Genomic DNA, 18,531 nt, shown 5'->3' on the forward strand with positions numbered 1-18,531 from the left:
TGTCTTGATATCTTCTTATTTTACCACGGTGTCGTCCTGAATAAGGCGACAATGCCTGATTATACAACTTTCTGCTTATCTTTGAAACGGAACGATAAAAAATCAGAATAGAAACAAATTCAACCACTATTTAACTCGTGCATTACGATATTCGAAAAAAAAAAACTTGTTGTTCAGAACAAAATCTTTTTGATTTAGAAATGTTTATTGATTTATGCAATTACTGAAAATACGAAATGCTGATGAAATAATATAAATACTACTACACAAATGAACAAAAATCTAAAATGTCTGTCTACACATATCAATTGTTATTCTCTGAGAAAAAAAATTAAACCCAAGATGTCTGTCTATACAAATCAATTGATATTTTCTGAGAGAAAATCTCAAACCCAACAGGTCTGTCTGTACAGATCAATTGGTACTTTCCTAGAGAGAAAAAAACAACACCTAACATGTCTATCTATGCTGTATACAGATCAATTGATATTCTCCGAGACAAAACAATCTCATTCATATCACACGCCATGATGATTGCGCATGTATTGCTAGGACAAAGTCATACTGTTTAAGATCAAATGTGCAGATAAAGCGTTATCAACATAAATTGAGTTTAAAATAAGAAGAATGCATATGACAGTCTGACAACTATAGACTTGCGATCAAAAATGCACACACTAAGCGCTAGTCATTACATATTAACAATTTATGTGTTTATACTACAAATATGTTACAAGAGGGACAGTACGTTTTATTAACTCGAAAACGTCTTTCGTGTTTGAAATGGCCGTATTTCATGTCATTTCCTTTTGATATTAGTCCACTTTTACAGCACGTATATCACGTTCATGATGAATAATATATATCTGTATCGTCTTTTACAGATTAAGTGAACTATATTATGCTTCTATAAATTGTTCGTCACAATACACTTTTAAATCACAAACTATAACTTTGCATCATTAGTTTCTTGTGTCTTTATATCTTCCGGTTTTGACTCGGGAACACTAGAAGCTGTCCCATTTCGAACTCCCTCAACTTCTGTTGTTTCAAGTTCCGGTTCCTCGTGAATAGTTCCATGTCCGTTTTGTCCAAATGATGAATTCACTACATTTTGTCTTTCTAATTCCATCAGTGGATTGTCAATACCTTTACCATTTAGTTCAAGATCTTTAGAAGCAGCCATGTTAGATGATCTTTTCCTGTAATTTATAAAATTGTTCAATGGTTTTATCATTATTTCAAATATAATATGTATTATTGGACGCAGACGAATATATAATGGATATTCAATTTCATGTTCGTAGCTCACGATATATATACACATGATGGCTATTTGTTTGTTTTATACTCAAGGTAAAACTGAATTAGTAAACACAAAGTAAGTCGGTGCATACTCTGATAGCATGGTTTAAATATTGTGAAAAAAAACCCGTAGATTAAATACCCTGTTCAATCTATCTCGACTCAGAACCCAATCATACGAATCGTAAATACAACTGGATTTCAGAAAAAAGTTTTAACTACACGCTGAGATAATGATAACGTGAAATGTCCGAATATCATCTACATTTTTACAGTGTGCTACATGATCAACTTTCTGTGTTTTATACGTACCTTTTCTGTAGAATTGTTGTAAGAATGACTATAACTGCAACTAAGGCTAAGATACCGATCACTGATCCAATCACTATAACTGTAAAAAAAATTTACTAGTATAATGTGTATTATGACAATAAGTTGATGTGGTATGATTGCCAACGAGACAACAATCCACCAGAGTTCAAATGCCGAATAGATCAGCAAGAATAAGTGATGTAAAAGTGAAACGATTCATACGAGAAAAATAACGGTCCATTTTAGACTAAAAATAATTTACTAAGGACAAATATGCCAGACATGAACGACAACCTTTGAATTACAGGCTTCTGGCTTTCTACTATCTAGATCTTTTGTTTGCCAATATACCAATTTTTTTCCCGTTTATTAGTACACCCTCAGATTTAAATATCACACTGCATGTATCTCTAGCGACGAGTAGAACGGATCCATGGTATTGATGTTATATTTGTTATTTTCATCGGATTTTCGTCTAAGGCTTGGTCCGTTTCTGTGTGTGTTACATTTTAATGGTGTGTCGTTGTTCTCCTCTTATATTTAATGCGTTTCCCTCACTTTTACTTTGTTACCCCTATTTTGTTTTTGGTCCATCGATTTACGAGTTTTGAACAGCGGTAAACTACTGTTGCCTTCATTATACATACATTTGAAACATATAGATCTACGGGAGAAAATCTCTAAATATAAACAATTCGTAATCAAAATACAATGCTAAACATTTTTCTTCTTTAAGGCTTAACACTCAAATGAAAAACCGGAAACAAAATCTGAAAATATTGTAAAAACAACAGTTTCACTTGTAAATCTAAACATCGGGTGTTTTGCTTCGTTGTGCTCAAACAATTTTGACACAATGTAGTTTATGGATGAATAACATCACTGCTAAAAGCGCTTTTCTTTGATTTTTTTAATGTGCACTTTGCGTCATGTATTATTTAAAAGAAAGTAAAACAACAGAAACACTGAACTTTCAAAACGTTCTTTTCCATAATTCAGAGTAGATACAATTCATTACCAGTGTATATTGTATGGTAAATTAGATAACTGTTCTTTTTGAAACGGGAGAAGACTTCGTAAGTATGATTATCTTGTGTCGAATCCATTTTGTTTTAATTCAACAAATGCAATATGTTTATACTAATTCCAAACGGGTTAATTTCAGTTACAAACAAGGTCAAAGAAGGCATAAATGAATTTCGTATAAAGTTTATAAAAAACATATATTAGAAATGGCCCATCTGTCTGGACACCATTTAAAAAAAATGATGCACGATGTCAAATAGAACAGTATGATCAAGATACATGTACTTACTTGTTACTGTTTCCTCACTGAGTACATCCTCCTCCTCAGTAGCACCTTGTGGTTCCAGAACTTCACCAGTGTTAGGTACTTTTGTGGTGAAATAATTATCTGATACACCACTGAATATTTTATCTAATTCATTTTGATTTACAGGTGGCATCAATCTTATGTTTTGTTTTATATTTTGGTCTGGAACAATTGGCATTATTTTCATTGGACGGCTTTTCCGAGTTATATGTTCATGTTCTTTTATAGTTACTGATTCAGGTATAACTGGTTCATGTCCATGCTCGTTTGTTGTTTCAGACATAACTGGTATATGTTCATGGTCCTTTGTAGTTCTTGATTCTGGTATATCTGGAATATGTTCATGCTCTTTTGAAATTACTGTTTCTGGTATAGCTGGCATATGTTCGTGCTCTTTGGTAATTCTTGTTTCGGGTATAACTGGTATATGTTCATGCATATTTGTATGTCCTGTTTCTGGTATAATTGGTTCATGCCCATGCTCTTTTATATGTTCTGTTTCTGGTATAACTGGTATAGTATTCACATGAGTTTCTTCAGGAGTACTTATTGCTTGTTCTGTAGTTCTCTCTGCTTCAATAAACGCATTTGTCGTTTCAACTTGTTGTGTTGTTGTTTCAGGCTCTGTTGTTGCAACTGTTGTTTTTATCGTTTCAACTTGCTGTGATGTTGTTTCAGGCTCTGTTGTCGCAACTGTTGTTTTTGTCGTTTCAACTTGTTGTGTTGTTGTTTTAGGCTCCGTTGTCGCAACCGTTGTTTTTGTCGTTTTAACTAGTTGTGTTGTGGTTTTAGGCTCTGTAGACATTGCAACTAATGTTGTTTCTTCAACATTTTGTGCTGATGTAGTTGGAAGTAGATTTGAAATAGTAGTCTCTGTATTTGTTGGGAATACGTCAATAACTTGAGGGCGTAGCATTTCTCTAGGTGTAAAATTCCCTGCTTTACTTTGAGGTTCATCCACTGATAATGTAGACGACGTAGCATTGGTAATTGAAGTAGCTTGTGTCAAGGTTGTAACTTCACTGGATTTAGTAGGAACGATAGCTAACGTTGAGGGCACAATGGACATAAATGCCATATCGTTGCTTGTTATCTCAGCTATAGGGTCAACGACTGCTGATGGTGCTAGTGCAGACGATAATGATTTCAGATTAGATATTTCCCAAGACATTGTTGGTTTGAGATATTCAAAGTCAAAATCTGACGACACAATAGTATCAGAAGTAGACGGATATATGGTCGATTGCTGATATGTTTCGGATAATGAAAGGTTTTGCTCTGTGGCACTTGACAGAATATCTGTATTCTTTGATATTATTTCATTGGTGTTATTTGTATCATCTGGTAGCATTAACGACCATGCATCTCTTGATGGTTGGATGTCAGGAACAAGGGAACTACTTTGAGTCGTTACTTGTTCCTTGATCGCATTGTTAAGTTGATTCTCGGTAACCTTTTCTTTTTCTAAATATTCTTTTACTAAATGTGAAGAAAACAAATTCATCGGTGACAGATCGGTCGTTGATGATGGTACATTTTCCGTGGTAGTTTTATAGTGAGCGCTTATCAATTGTGCATTCCTTGAAACTAACTCGCTGTATGTTTCAGTGGATGTTGTTCTATCGCTGAGGTTCGACGAAGAATTATTCATATCTGTATATTCATTATTTGTGACATTTTGTATTATATCTGTGTATGTAGTATTTATAACCATTAAAGGGATATCTGTGGAGTTGATAGGTTCAAACAAAACAGTTGAAATGTCACTTACATTAGAACTTGAACCATTATATTGTTTGATAACTGCGTTTGTCTCCTCGACAGGTATTGTTTCTGTAGTTTTATATATACTTTCCGTGTTGTTATTATAAGGGATTGGTGTGATTGTTTCTTTTGTACTTGCAATCTGTTCCGTGTTATTAAGAAGACTCATCAACTCAGAGGATGACATCAAGGGTTCAAAAAGTACAGAAGCATTTGGATTTCTACTAATCTCATCAAGAACTGCTTCGGAAGTTTGATTATTCTGTTGCAGTAATTCTTTCATGACTGACATTGGTGGAATTTCTGTTGTCATTGTGACCTCATTTTCATAACAGTTCATTGTTATCGTCTCATCAGCTAAAATAAGATAATATAAATGAATTTAAAGGTCAAATACAGAGATGGTATATCGAAGTCAAATAAAACATATTTCAAGGTAAAACCATAGAAGTACAAATACCACAAGACTTGACTACAATTGCATTTACGTTTGTCTGAATAAAAAAAATCGATACGTTCAAAATGGTACACATTATATTATGTTCAGAAATAAGGAGTTGTCAGTAGCAAAAATTAAATCGATCAGTTTGGTGAATACGATATCAGATATTTTTAAAAGATAAATAGTCTGTATAGGAAAGGACATTTTGATCCCTAACCATATACAAGTTTTATTACCATATGTGAAGCCCTTAATCGTCCATATAATCTTTCATCTTTCTGCCATAAAGACATATATATCTTTTTTGTATTTTAAAAAAAATTAACAAAACCTTACAATTACCCTATTCGACTACGTAATATACAGTCTAGGGTTTAAGTATCTATTCAATTTAAAATCACTGAATGCATTAACATGTTCAGTTCTCGAAAATTATATATTTGAAAATTTGTACTTTTATTTTTCGATTGTCAATATTTGAAATTCAAAAAGTATATCCTCAGGGGTTCTAACAAGTTTGGACATAAAAACACATGTAACATAGAACAAAATAAATGTCCTACATCTTTATTACTTAATTTTGGTATGATGTTAACTCTAAATCAGAGAAATATTCTATGTCGTGATGTTAGTTTGTTCGCTGAATACGAAAACTTTTAAAACCAAAATCCACAATTTATCGAATGTTAAGAAAGTGCTACTTGTAGCCAAGCACTAAGTAAATCAGTATGATTTAAAATACAATCATTTTGATCTAAACAGATCTAGAACGACTTAACTTTAAATTTGACTCACCATCTGCAGTTAATTCAGTACTTTTGAGACTATTTGCCTGAAGGCCTTTAACCATCTGTTCAGTATATTTGAAAAGCTGGTCAGCAATTTGCTATTTACCTTTTCACTTCAACATCATTGTGTATTTTAGAAAAAAGCTACTAACAAGTACTGAATTGACTGCAGGCTAATTGTCTGAACAGTACTGAATACACCGCAGTGAACAAGTCTGATACTTAATTAAAAGATATAACCTCAAACGCTGATACATAACCTATTTGCTGTATCCTATACATGGTGGCTAATTCCTACAGTGATATTTATCGTTCACTTTCAAAATGCTTTTAGATATAATTTTGCTCACTCTACAGAACATTGGTGAATGTTCCCATTATAATCTTCTTACTTTTTCAGATGTTACTTGGATATAGTATCAATGTCAGTAATGATTGAAATGGTGGTTGGTATATATACATACCTTTTATAGTTGTATTTTGTGTCGAATATCCTGTGTGGGTAGTTCTCATCAGTGATGATCATATCAAAATAGTTATAAAGCCAAACGAGTGCAAAGTTGAAGAACATTGGGGATTCAAAATTCAAAAAAGTTGTGTCAAATACGGCTAAGGTAATCAATACCTTGGATAAGGAAATCCTTAGTTTTTCGAAAAATTCAAAGTTTTGTAAGCAGGAAATCTATAAAAATTACCACGTTATTGAAATTCATATCAACACCGAAGTGTTGACTACTGGGCTAGGGACCTATTGGAAGTCGTTGATTCTACATGTCGTCTCTTGCAGTTCAAAATCCCCGGTCAGTAACGGTGGGCAGTCGATATAGCTACCTACCCCCTTTCAGTGGTAACTTTCAAACATACACTATCCAACCTAAGTAACAATTGAACTGAAATTTCAACATACCTCTTTCAATGGTAATTTTGGCAGTGTCAGTAACGACTCCCTAAATAGTCGATATTTCTACATATCGCTTACGCTAGGTGTAACAATATAGCAAATATAATGCCTATCCAAGTTTAAATGAGCATGGAGTATGGCCTGGATGAATCATTTCTTACCTCAGGGCCAATAACTCTTTATCTGGTAGTCAATATGCTCTTTGTGTGTGGATTTTTGATACTTTATCTAGGTTCAATAACGATTGATAATACTTATATCTACCTACCTCTTTAAAGCTTAAGTTAACCTGGATACCGTTTCCAGTAGCAGTGGCGCTAGTAATCGATTGCACAATACCCAATGGCCCATTATTAGTAATAATTGATAAAGAAGTCAATATATTTACCTATCTCCTTCAGTGGTAATTGTATTGCAGTACCTATTATTAATAACGTGTAAAAAAAACCTTCCCTACATCATTTACTTGTTATGATTATTCAGAATCCAGTTTCAGGTACGATCTTACTAGAAATCGATATTTTTATCAGCATATCTGTCAATGGTTACTGAAATACAGTAGCATGTTACAATAGCGTTGATAATTCTACTTACCATATTCAGTAAAAACTTGAATGCAGTATCCAGTATCGGTAACAGTCGAACTAGTAGTCGATATCTCTACAACACCTTTGTTTTCTATCGATGTATCGATATATTCCTTAGAGGTAGTGCATTCGATCTTAGGGTTTTGTGCTAGTTTGAATGTCACAACTGTACCACACTCTAATGACGAAGGAGCATTTAATGTATTTATTGAAAGTGATGTTGAATTAACAACTATTTCACATGTACAGCGTTGTCCAACAATAGTGTTTGAGAAAAAAGAAGTATCTATGTCGATGACTGATGATATAACAGAAGATTGTTGACACATAGAGACAACTGAAAATAGAAATATCAAAGTTTACTGTCAATAAATAGATTAACAAAAGATTAAATGAATTATTAAAAAAGACACGAATTATCATTGATATGGTCATAGTTACAAATTAAATGTTTACAATTTGTTTTCAAAACAATAAGAATGTATACGCCAGGTAAAAACGTTAGCTGTATTTAGCAAAACCTTTAGAAATTTTGGGTTCACAATAATTCTCAACTTCGTACTTCCTTTGGCTTCTTTTTTTAGTTTTTTGTTTGTTTTATTGCGTTAGTGATACGTCTTTTGTAAAACAACAACGCGTATGGTGTACAACATTCTAATATTTCGACGAGTTTATGGATATAACAGAAAACGAGCTTAACTGGTGTGATTCATGTCATCGATTTTTAAAACACGATAAAGATTCAGCGTCATATTAATAAATGACGTAGCTGTTCGTCAGACGGTGATACATGTCTACTGGTTTCTTGAAAGCTAAAGAATTATTATTTTGCTGGTGATTATATTGAGACCCCAATGATCACAAGTAAATTTCTGCAGAACAGTTTATTTCAGAGACATACATCTATATTTTACGAAACCTCTAGAAACTTTAATCATTTAATAGTAAAGTGGCAATGCAAGCTTCAACATAAATAGGATTAAATAAAGAATAGCGCAAATATCTTATAGCATAATTGGTTCTTCCGTTTTTGTTTATCATGCTATGATTTTTTTGTAGAGTTATTGATTAGTAGTTGAAATGGTGTAATACGCGTTTTATATGAATTTTGTGTCGAGGTCATAACGACATGCTTCACATTCCTGTCAGCCTCATTTTGGTTATAAAAGTGATCAGTTAATAATCCCAATACATCAATGGTGACACGTGACTGTACGGACCTGTAAGAATTACATCATATTGACCACACCATTTGATTGATTTATAAGTTCACTTGACGTTTATAGAACATTGTTTTCCTTTACTTCGATTATTATATAGTCGTCTGCATTCCATAACAGTATAGTGACTGATGAACTTTTGGAGAGGAATTTCATAGAAACTATTTGTTTGGCTTTTTTACTATTTTGATCTGAGCGTCACTGATGAGTCTTATGTAGACGAAACGCGCGTCTGGCGTTTAAAATTATAATCCTGGTACTTTTGATAACTATTTATAATTTTCCTAAAACATTTCAGAGTATGTAATCATGTAAAGGCGAATACAAATAAACGTCTGTGTACATCATCTTTAAACCTCAAATCAGTTTTCTTTGAAAAAAAGGGGGAGATGTGATATGAATTGCCAATGAAACAACTATTCACCAGAAACCAGCTGGCGTTGTCGTAAACAACTTAATGTCACAGTACAACCCTCAACAATAAACTCAACCTATTTCTCTAACCCTTTATTTAACACATCTAAGTATTTGTATCTTTTCGTTACTTATTAATGTTTGATATAAAAAATTACTTATTAGTATTCTTTCGTTACTTTTTTATGTTTAATATAAATAAAACGAAAGAAAAATTCATTCTATATTATATAAGTCAGGTAAGTTTCATTTTAAACTCTTTCCTTTGATTTAAATCTTCCTGTCAAGATTACATACATATTAAACAGATGTAACGTAACCTTTAGTGTTAATATCCATGAGCACCTTGTCCATCAAGATGACAGATAGAGATATTAATTACGCAACATCTATGTTGCTACAAGCCTATATCTCAATTCTTACACATTATACGAACATACTGTCAATTTAATTATTAATGCTAGTCAGATGTGTTAATCATATGAAAGACTTCACGTAACTTCTATCAAATTAATCACACAGATGGAGGGATCAACAGAATAAACGGCTTTCGTTGAATTACAAGCTCGTGAATTGGGAGAGGCATAGTGGTAAACTACTGTTGCCTTTATTCATAAATAGACTCAGCCTGTGACAGATCAAAGGGGGCGGCCAATATTTTGTTTTCACTGTATATTTTTTTTTATTTGTGAAGGAGCTAATTCGTAACCTATTTTTGTAAAGTTCGATTTAAAACTACAATATTTCGTCATCAATTATAAAGCATCTTTTCATGACTTTTAAGTTACAAATATTGTAGTAGTTTTCAGTTCGCTCTCAAATTTACTTATAATTAATTATTGATAATTATTTCAATATTTAACTGTGTGCAAATAGCAGCATTTGTGCTTTTTTGTTTTATTTTATCAAATGTATATCATAATTTTTTAAGTGTAAATATCCTATATTTCAATTTGATATTTATTAGTAGGGCTCCTGTCTAGTTTTATGTTGTTTTTGGTAAGAAATCATTGATCAGAATGCTTAATCGTTTATGGCGTACTTTGTGAGATATACATAAATATGTTGTGATAATACTTTAAGTTAGTTTAATCAGATAAGTAAATGTCATTAAATGCATTATATCTGTTTATATCTTTAAAGAAGGTACATCTAAAAAAAAAGTAGTACATCTAATTACATGTCCTTTGTACCTATAAATGCATGTCCGTGTTATTTCCTCAGGGTGAGCAATATCTGTTTTAGATCAAAAATAATTTTATGTTGAATAATAATGCTTTTAATAGCGAAGAAAACAATACTTGATTTATGGTTATTTGAACCGTAAAAATGAGTGCTTTATTATTATATTTAGATATCTGTACGACAGGGTTGTCAACATTTACCTTATATCTTTAAACTAAAAACTTAATTGTCATAATAATAAATATATGAATATCAAATTCAATTAAAATAATTTTTCGCATACAATTATGACTTTTAACCTGCTCATTCGTCTTTTTATCGTTGTTTGTTTATGGAAGAGAACTTGCTGTTCTTGAAATCTATCTTTCAGATATTAATGTTAAGAATATAGGCCACATAATGGAACATTTGAGATTCCTTATTATAATAGGCAGTTTTTATTTTTATTTTTATTAATTAATAGAATTAATGTAGATGATGGAATGAGATAAAAGTTATGTTGAGCGATACGTGTGTTGTCATATAACTGAATAATTCATAATTGAAATTACGTGGTCAGTTAACAATGGTTATATAAATAATGCAAATCAGTGGAAACAAAACACGTGTTGAATATTAATAAAAGACACAAAGCTACCAAGTGAAGCATTGTTCCGAACGAACGGATTTTTCAATATGTCCTACGAAAAATTAGTACTACGATTGGATATCTTAACTTAGCTTGTTTTATACATACTGGCCCAGGTGTATAATGTACAGTGAACGTCAAAACATCAAACAAACAACAACATGTAAAATTTAAGTAGGCTTTTAGAGGTAACTGCGTTCTTTGTTAGTTCTCTCTTTCTCTCTATCCCCATTTCTTCAAACAGTTTAGGAACAAAAAGAAACAGTTCGATTGTAAAACTTATAGTCTAGATAAAATAACCAATAAAATCTATGAGATCAGTATTTCATGCCATCAAATATAATTGTTCAAAAACAATACTACAGCGAAGGAGAATGCTTGCAGTTACTGAAAACTGGATAAAAGACCGCAACCTTTACCAGAAGCGGATGGGGGGGGGGGGGGGGGAGGTAGCCCGGGCCCCCTCTTTTCTTGGAAAAATTTGGTTGGTTATATAGGGAATCACTGAAGCATAACTGGAGCGGGCCACCTCTTAGGCAATCGATGGGCCCCAATATATGCCACAGCGCGTACATGACATAAAGCAATAGAAAATCCTCGTTTGCAGATGAAGTTCATAGTACGTATTAAAAATACACTGCAAATAAAGAAAAGTTGACTGCATACTATCATAAATATTGTTATGCATAAACTCTCTCTATAAATATTTTTATCCTATATACGATGTGAAACATTGAATGTGGTTGTTATGAAAGAAAAGATTTATGTTACTATTTGTAAAGATCAAAGACATGCGATGTGCATTGGAATAAATCATTTTTATGATATTTGATGACAAAACATAATCTATCTTTTAAATAAGAACATCAAATTTAATAGTATTGCCAAAACCTGCAGTAAGTACAATCGACTCTTAGGCAAATAATTGCTCTATTGTATGATTGTAGTGGCGGATCCAAGGGTGAGGCGGTTGGAATATCCTTTTTTCGACGATCAATGCATTTGAACGGAGATCTATTGTTGGACCCCCTCTTTATCCTGGTCTCTGGGACCCCCTTTTTTAAATGGATGGATCCGCGCCTGTTTTAGGACTATGTCAATCTGTAGATCACAAATTCGTTCTTAATTTGTTATAAATGGCATATTCGTATTCTTAAAAACAATTTATACATGCATGCTGTATATCTGGTTTAACTGTGTGGTGTATATGAAAACGTTAATAAACTTATGAATATGTATATTCAACTAAACAATCGCTCAGAGTTATAATTTAAAACAATATATTATGGAGATTTGAAATCTTTTTTTAACATTAGTATACAGGTTTTGAAACATTACAAAATGTCTTGTTTGTACAGATGGAAAGCTATGAGCGTTTAATTACTTTCAACTATCGAAACTGTCCAAAACAATGTTGATCTCTGTGGTCATGGGGAAATTGTATATTATAACATAAGGCGTTGTGAAATGGTTGCCAACTAACAACTAGTGACGAATGGGACATGTAATAAACAATTTTTGGGGTTACACTAGCTTTAAGGGTGGGTATACTAGTTAAATACATACAGTTAAAGTATTATTTAGCTGAAAATTAGCCCTGGCATGACAAAATGGTTAAACAACCAAAACATAAATCTATTTAAAATGTCTGAAACCAATAAATGAAAACATATCAACAATCGAATTACAGGTTCATGACTTGGGATAGGCACATACAAACTGTGGTGGGATTAAACAACTTTGCGAGCGCTGAACCCTTCCCTTAAGATTAAAGGTCGTAAAAGCACAACATATGAACCACAGTAAAAATCAGTATGGACAGGCTTATTAAAACTCATCAGACAGATACGAAAAACAAAATAAAACAAAACACCACTATCAATTAGACAAAATACACATATTTCAGATTTAACAAAACTCGCAGTAACCTAGTTCAGACAAAAACACTACTAACATTGAGACAAAAACACTCCCATTTCAAATCTAACAGTAGTCGCACTGTCGCAGTAATCTTTTCAAACAAAACACCGCTAATAATGAGACATAAGACACATATTTCAGATCTAACAAAACTCGCAGTAACCTAGTTCAGACAAACCATCACCAACAAAGAGTCAAAAGACTCCCATTTCAAATCGAACAGAACTCGCAGAAACCTAGTTCAGACAAAACAACACAAAAAAAGAGAAAAAAGGACACAAATTTCAGATCTAACAGTAGTCTCAGTAATCCAGTTCAGAGCGTTATTTAAATATTCATTTTAAACCACACAGTTTTTGCGTACTTATTACTTTCTTTATGCTTATATAAATATAACGAAATCAATAGTTATATTGTAAAAGTTTTCTAAGGTTTTCTTTTGAATGTTATGATTGCTAACTTAATTACTGAGAAATATTCATATACATATAAACGTGTATCAATGATGATGTACAACTTACTTTTAGATGGATCTCCTTGACACACACCTCCTTCGACTGTAATAAAATAAAAATGCATGTAAACATTTAAAATATTTTATTTGATTTTAAAAGTACAAGAAAATGTTCATATATATCAACGAAAGCTAGATAAACGTCTTTGATTCTAGTACGGTAATAGATAAATTATTTTAAAAAAAGAGACATGTAAGTATATAAAAAAGTCATTTCACACCAGAGTAAATAGTACAATAAATTTATAACCATCTTTAATGAATAAAATGTTAATTAGTTAACGTTTATATTTATGCATAATGAATTAAAAGTAATGAATTACGCCTCTTAATAACGCGGTGCTACACATACATACCTTGTAGAACAAAGAAATTTACAAATACTATAACAAATAAAGGAGTCAAACACATTTTGATGAGCTGTAATACTTCCATTTTAAACATATTTTTGTTTGAGCCAGGTATGTTAAAAACTGTCTTTCCTCAAGTTACATCGTATTTTAATGTTTTCCCTAAGCTAATCCAATGTTTTTTTACTTCTTCAGATGCTGCACATGTATCTTATTTTAACACCTTGTCATAAATCCACAATAATAATGAAGTATATTAATATCTTTATCCTACTGTGTTAAAAAATCTACTAAAGTCAACACTTCAATGTTTTAACATTTCACAATTAGACGATAAAATACATATGATTTCACCGGTATACAAACATCTAGTGGTAAAGGGCGGTAATAACGTAAAGAAGTGGACTTAGTGATGAATGGTCATCTGTCAAGCCTACGACACGACAACTTTCACTTTTACTGTACAATTTTACAGTCTTGGCGTGTCATGTACAAAATACTGTGATACATGGAAATATATATTAGAGTAATGACAAATATAAAGTGTTACTACATGAGAATCAGTTTATCAGACAGAATGTGGCCACTTTTTATCCTAGTCATGATATTGATATTTGACCGTTTTGGGGATTTTTTTGGTGGAGTGTTGACAAAAATTTCATTGTTATCATACTACTCTCAAGGGAATTTATACTAAAATTTGGCAAAACGTTATTTTTTATATCTCATACATTACTAAGGTAGACACTATTAAATTGATTTATAGAATTTAAAAAAAAAGGGTATAAAACGATTCATAACTTCAATATGACAAAGAATTGCACATGGCAATATCAAATCACTGTGTTATGAAGTAAATGTAGTAACTTTTTTATTGAAATATTGGAACTATCTACGATAAAAAAAAAACAAAAAAACTTCAGTAAATGACCCAATTAACAAGGGTCCAGCCCTATATTAGTCATTGAAAATCAAACATGCAAAAAATCCCGTAGAATTTAGTCATAACAAAAGAACATGTGATGAACACACAAAACTGGTGTGCGAATATTCATACAAAAGTGGATAAAGAACCTTCCTTCACCCCCATCATGGCTCTTCGAAAAATATATAAGAAAAAGAAAAAAAAAGGAAAATCCAGTACACGCATTTTTTTTAAAGACACATTATCGAAGCAATAGAATAAAACGGTATATAACTTTTGATTTAAAACACATCTGGTACACGTGTATTGTGTAACATTTTAAGTATAATGAACCGTATAAGGTGTGACTGAAGCAATCAATTATTGTAAAACATACTTTTCTAATTGATCGTCTTCATTCACTCCAAATATGTCTTACACTTCATCTCTTGAGATTTATTTCCACACAGACACATTTATTTTTAAACAAAAAATGTACTAGGAACTTGAATATGAAAGTCATAACATCTCGTGCAATCCTCTGTCTGTAATCACTAATTTGAAACAGCCGGATATATCAATCCCTTTCCAACTGACTTTAAAGTTTATCTTATGTTTTATAGTTTAACCAGTCCAAGGTAGGGGGATGATTGAGTGTTATAAATATGTTTATTTTCGTCAACCTCTTTAAGCGCCTGTCCATATCCAGATACCTGAAACCCAGTAATCCAGTTATCTAGTAGTTATGTTGGTGTCAGTCATTTATTTGTTTTTGTTCGTTGTATTATATTTCAGAATGTATTTTGAACGGGCCTCATACCAGAGCCTTTCGTGATAACACTGATATGCTATACGGGTATTGGTTTTTCTCATTGTTGAAGGACATATGTTTTTGTAACTCTTTACAACTTAGATTTTTATTGACATTTGTCTCACTGAAATTTTTCTTATCTTGATATTTCTACTGTTAATAAAATTCAATTCTGTACAGGTTGTTTAGGTTTGCGTTGTATTTATCATCTAGAATTTTCTATTCCTTATACTTTTTTATAAACTTTTGGGGTATGAATTTGTGCTTATCTTCCATTGGCATATATTACATGCAAATAAGCATGATTTTGTGTTTAAATAATATGAAAGTAATCCCAGTTAAGTGTCTACTCAACTAGCTACAGCTGGTCTGGAAATTAACGTTATGTACACGTGTATAAATGAAATAGTTGGTTTCCTCTTTTGAATTGTTTGCTGCGGGTTTTCATTAAAAAAAAAAAAAGGACACATTTTATGTTTACGCTTCGATTATAATGATATGGTAGTAGGGAAAAAGGATCTGTATTTCCATTATCGTAACTGGGTTTTCACCTCACTTTTCAGTATTGGTGTTTGCTTATAATAACGGCCTACGACGACCTCTTATTGTTCAAATTTGTACCCTTTGGCCGAAAAATATATATATAGTTGACCTATTTGCAATAACGCCACGTCTGCTTATTATTTTATAATTCACAATGTAGAAGTGTGAATGAAGACATTTTTCTCTGCCATCACACAACATTCGGACTCTGAACCTACGAGTAGGTGTTATTACTCCCAAATACCACGTTGTTAACGAAAAAATAGGAAATACCAGAGGATGATAAATCTCTTGACCCGTAATCCTTTAAGGACAAATGTTGTAAAGAGATTGCAATAAATTGTACAACTCACATTTGTTTTATATCTTTTGCAGAGCTCATTTTTCTCGTACAATTGATGCTGTCGAAAATTTGTATACGTGGATTATGTTTTTTATATGTACTTCCTTAAACTAGCGTATCAAGATATGATTTACAACGTGAATATAATTCAGTTTTCACAATACTACTCCTTACCGGTAGAATCCAGCGGTTTTTTTTTTTCGCCTTCTGTTTTATGATCGATTGATTAACAACCAAAAGGGACATTTCTATAGGTTTGTGGGGATTTTCTTGCTGGAACTAAAATAGTACAGCTTCAGTTTATAGAACAGAACAGTTGGAAAATATATTTAAGCTAATAGATCGTTCAGCTTATATTATGACTTGTATTCCTAATATTAAAACAAAATGTATATATCTGTTATGGTATTATACATTAAATTGTTGACAGCGCTGAGGTAAAATATAGCATGTAATTGATAAAAAAGAATTCTAATAAAAATGCAGATGGCAATTAGAGGACACATATCTAAAACAACGACGCAGAATGTACGAACAAATAAGAAAAGACATACACGAACACCCAACTCTTTAATCTTATCAATGTTAAGGGCAATACAAACATAACTTTAAACAGAGAGTGATACCAGATTATCCAGAATACAAAGTTTTTTTCTGCCACCCACCATATGCCAAATGGTCAAACATCGAAAATTTTTCAAATTAGGTAGGAGTCAATACCGGTTTTAACAAATACCACCCACAGGCTAATTCTGGTTCATAAAAAGGCAGATTATAAGATGCATAAACTGATAAACAATTGGTGTACATCAGAAATAGAGTGACTACAAATTGGTGAGATATCATTGCTGGTCCTCCAGCATTCAAATGCATTCTGTTTTCGTTTGTTGTCATACAATTTTTTTTGACAAAATATTTACAAATGTTAAGTCTTAGATGCATGATTTTTTTATTAGTTGTTAGTGGCTTTGAACTAGCTTTCAGATAACTGCGAGTACTCTCAGATCTGTTCCTTTTGTCTTTTTGTTGTCGGGATGTACAAGTACCTGGCCACGTCCATTTGTATTGCATCTGATGAGTTCAGCCTTTTTCAACTGATTTTTATAGTTCGTTCTTATGTTGTACTGTTACACCACTGATGCAGGTTAGGAGGAGGGTTGCAATCCCGCCACATGTATGGTATGTGCCTGTCCCAGTCAGGAGCCTGTAATTCAGTGGTTGTCGTTTGTTTATGTGTTACATATTTGTTTTTTGTTCATTTTTTATACAAATAAGGCCGTTAGTGTTCTCTTTTGAATTGTTTTACATCGTCATATCGGGGCCTTTTATAGCTGAGTGCGCTATTGGCTTTGCTCATTGTTGAAGGCCGTATGGTGACCTATAGTTGTTAATGTCAATGTCACTTTGGTCTCTTGTGGATAGTTGTGTCATTGGTAATCATACCACATCTTCTTTTTTATATGTTTAGTTTTTTAGTATTTGGATTTCATGGAACACTTGAAAATAATCGATATATGAGTCATATATATCTGTGTGCCGAACTGATGTTTGATTTATTGATTCGTGGCATCCTATTGTGTTTGTGTTTTTTTATTTTTGTTAAAAAGCTTTCAATTTTATAAATCGACTAGGTCGTCATTAAATGAGAAAAGTACGTCTTGCGATTCATTAGTATGTTCATTTTAGTTCCATAGTCTTGTAGCTCTGACTTGCTGCCATTGACACTTTTAAAGCTCGTCTTTTGAACCAAAACATTTTTATATTTCAAACGTTCAACATTTAACAACAACCATAAGTTATGTTAAATTTTGTTTATGCAAAAATGTTTTGGCTTATTTTATCTGAACACGAAGAAAAATATAAAATGGCTTTTGATTTGTTATATCTGATTTATCACAACTGCTATAGTTAACTTCACATCATCATAAGCGTTAACATTCTTGTTTCTTTTTTTAATCATTATATGAAACATATAAAAATAAGAAAGATGTGGCATTCCAAATGAGACAACATTACAACTGAGACAAAAAATGACACAGAAATTAACAACTCTGTTTTTCGAAATACAATAACATAAACAGTATATCGTCAATAAAATTAACCTTAATCTAATAGGTATCGCAATCAGTCGCAAAAACTTTCTGACACTTCTTTTTCTGAATTCGATAATTAACCATTTGAATCTTCGCCTGCATCTTCGCTAGCCAAGGGTTACGATCCACTCCCGCGTAACCCTTGGCTAGCAAAGATGCATTGCCTGTTGTATT

The 18,531-nt window shown here is 32.2% G+C and overlaps 1 protein-coding gene across 1 annotated transcript; it reads right to left on the minus strand.

Moving 5' to 3' along the window:
- Positions 1-241: 241 nt before the first annotated feature.
- LOC134688329 (uncharacterized) lies at positions 242-14,179 on the minus strand. The gene is made up of 6 exons (XM_063548921.1): positions 13,670-14,179; positions 13,321-13,356; positions 7,440-7,769; positions 2,933-5,071; positions 1,618-1,696; positions 242-1,202 (listed from the first exon to the last, which is right to left on the minus strand). Exons 1-6 carry the CDS (start codon positions 13,755-13,757, stop codon positions 947-949), a joined length of 2,928 nt encoding a protein of 975 aa, XP_063404991.1. The 5' UTR covers positions 13,758-14,179; the 3' UTR covers positions 242-946.
- Between the last annotated feature and the right edge of the window lie 4,352 nt (positions 14,180-18,531).

This window comes from Mytilus trossulus, chromosome 10 (assembly GCF_036588685.1).
Source record: "Mytilus trossulus isolate FHL-02 chromosome 10, PNRI_Mtr1.1.1.hap1, whole genome shotgun sequence".
Taxonomy (NCBI): Eukaryota; Metazoa; Mollusca; class Bivalvia; order Mytilida; family Mytilidae; genus Mytilus; species Mytilus trossulus.

Excerpts from the sequence above, each read along its gene's own strand:
- LOC134688329 (XM_063548921.1), bottom strand. The coding sequence starts at position 13,757 with ATGTTTAAAATGGAAGTATTACAGCTCATCAAAATGTGTTTGACTCCT. Across the intron at positions 7,770-13,320 it reads TCAAGGAGATCCATCTAAAA|TTGTCTCTATGTGTCAACAA; the intron begins GTAAGTTGTACA and ends TTCTATTTTCAG. Across the intron at positions 1,697-2,932 it reads CAGTGAGGAAACAGTAACAA|TTATAGTGATTGGATCAGTG; the intron begins GTAAGTACATGT and ends TTTTTTTTACAG.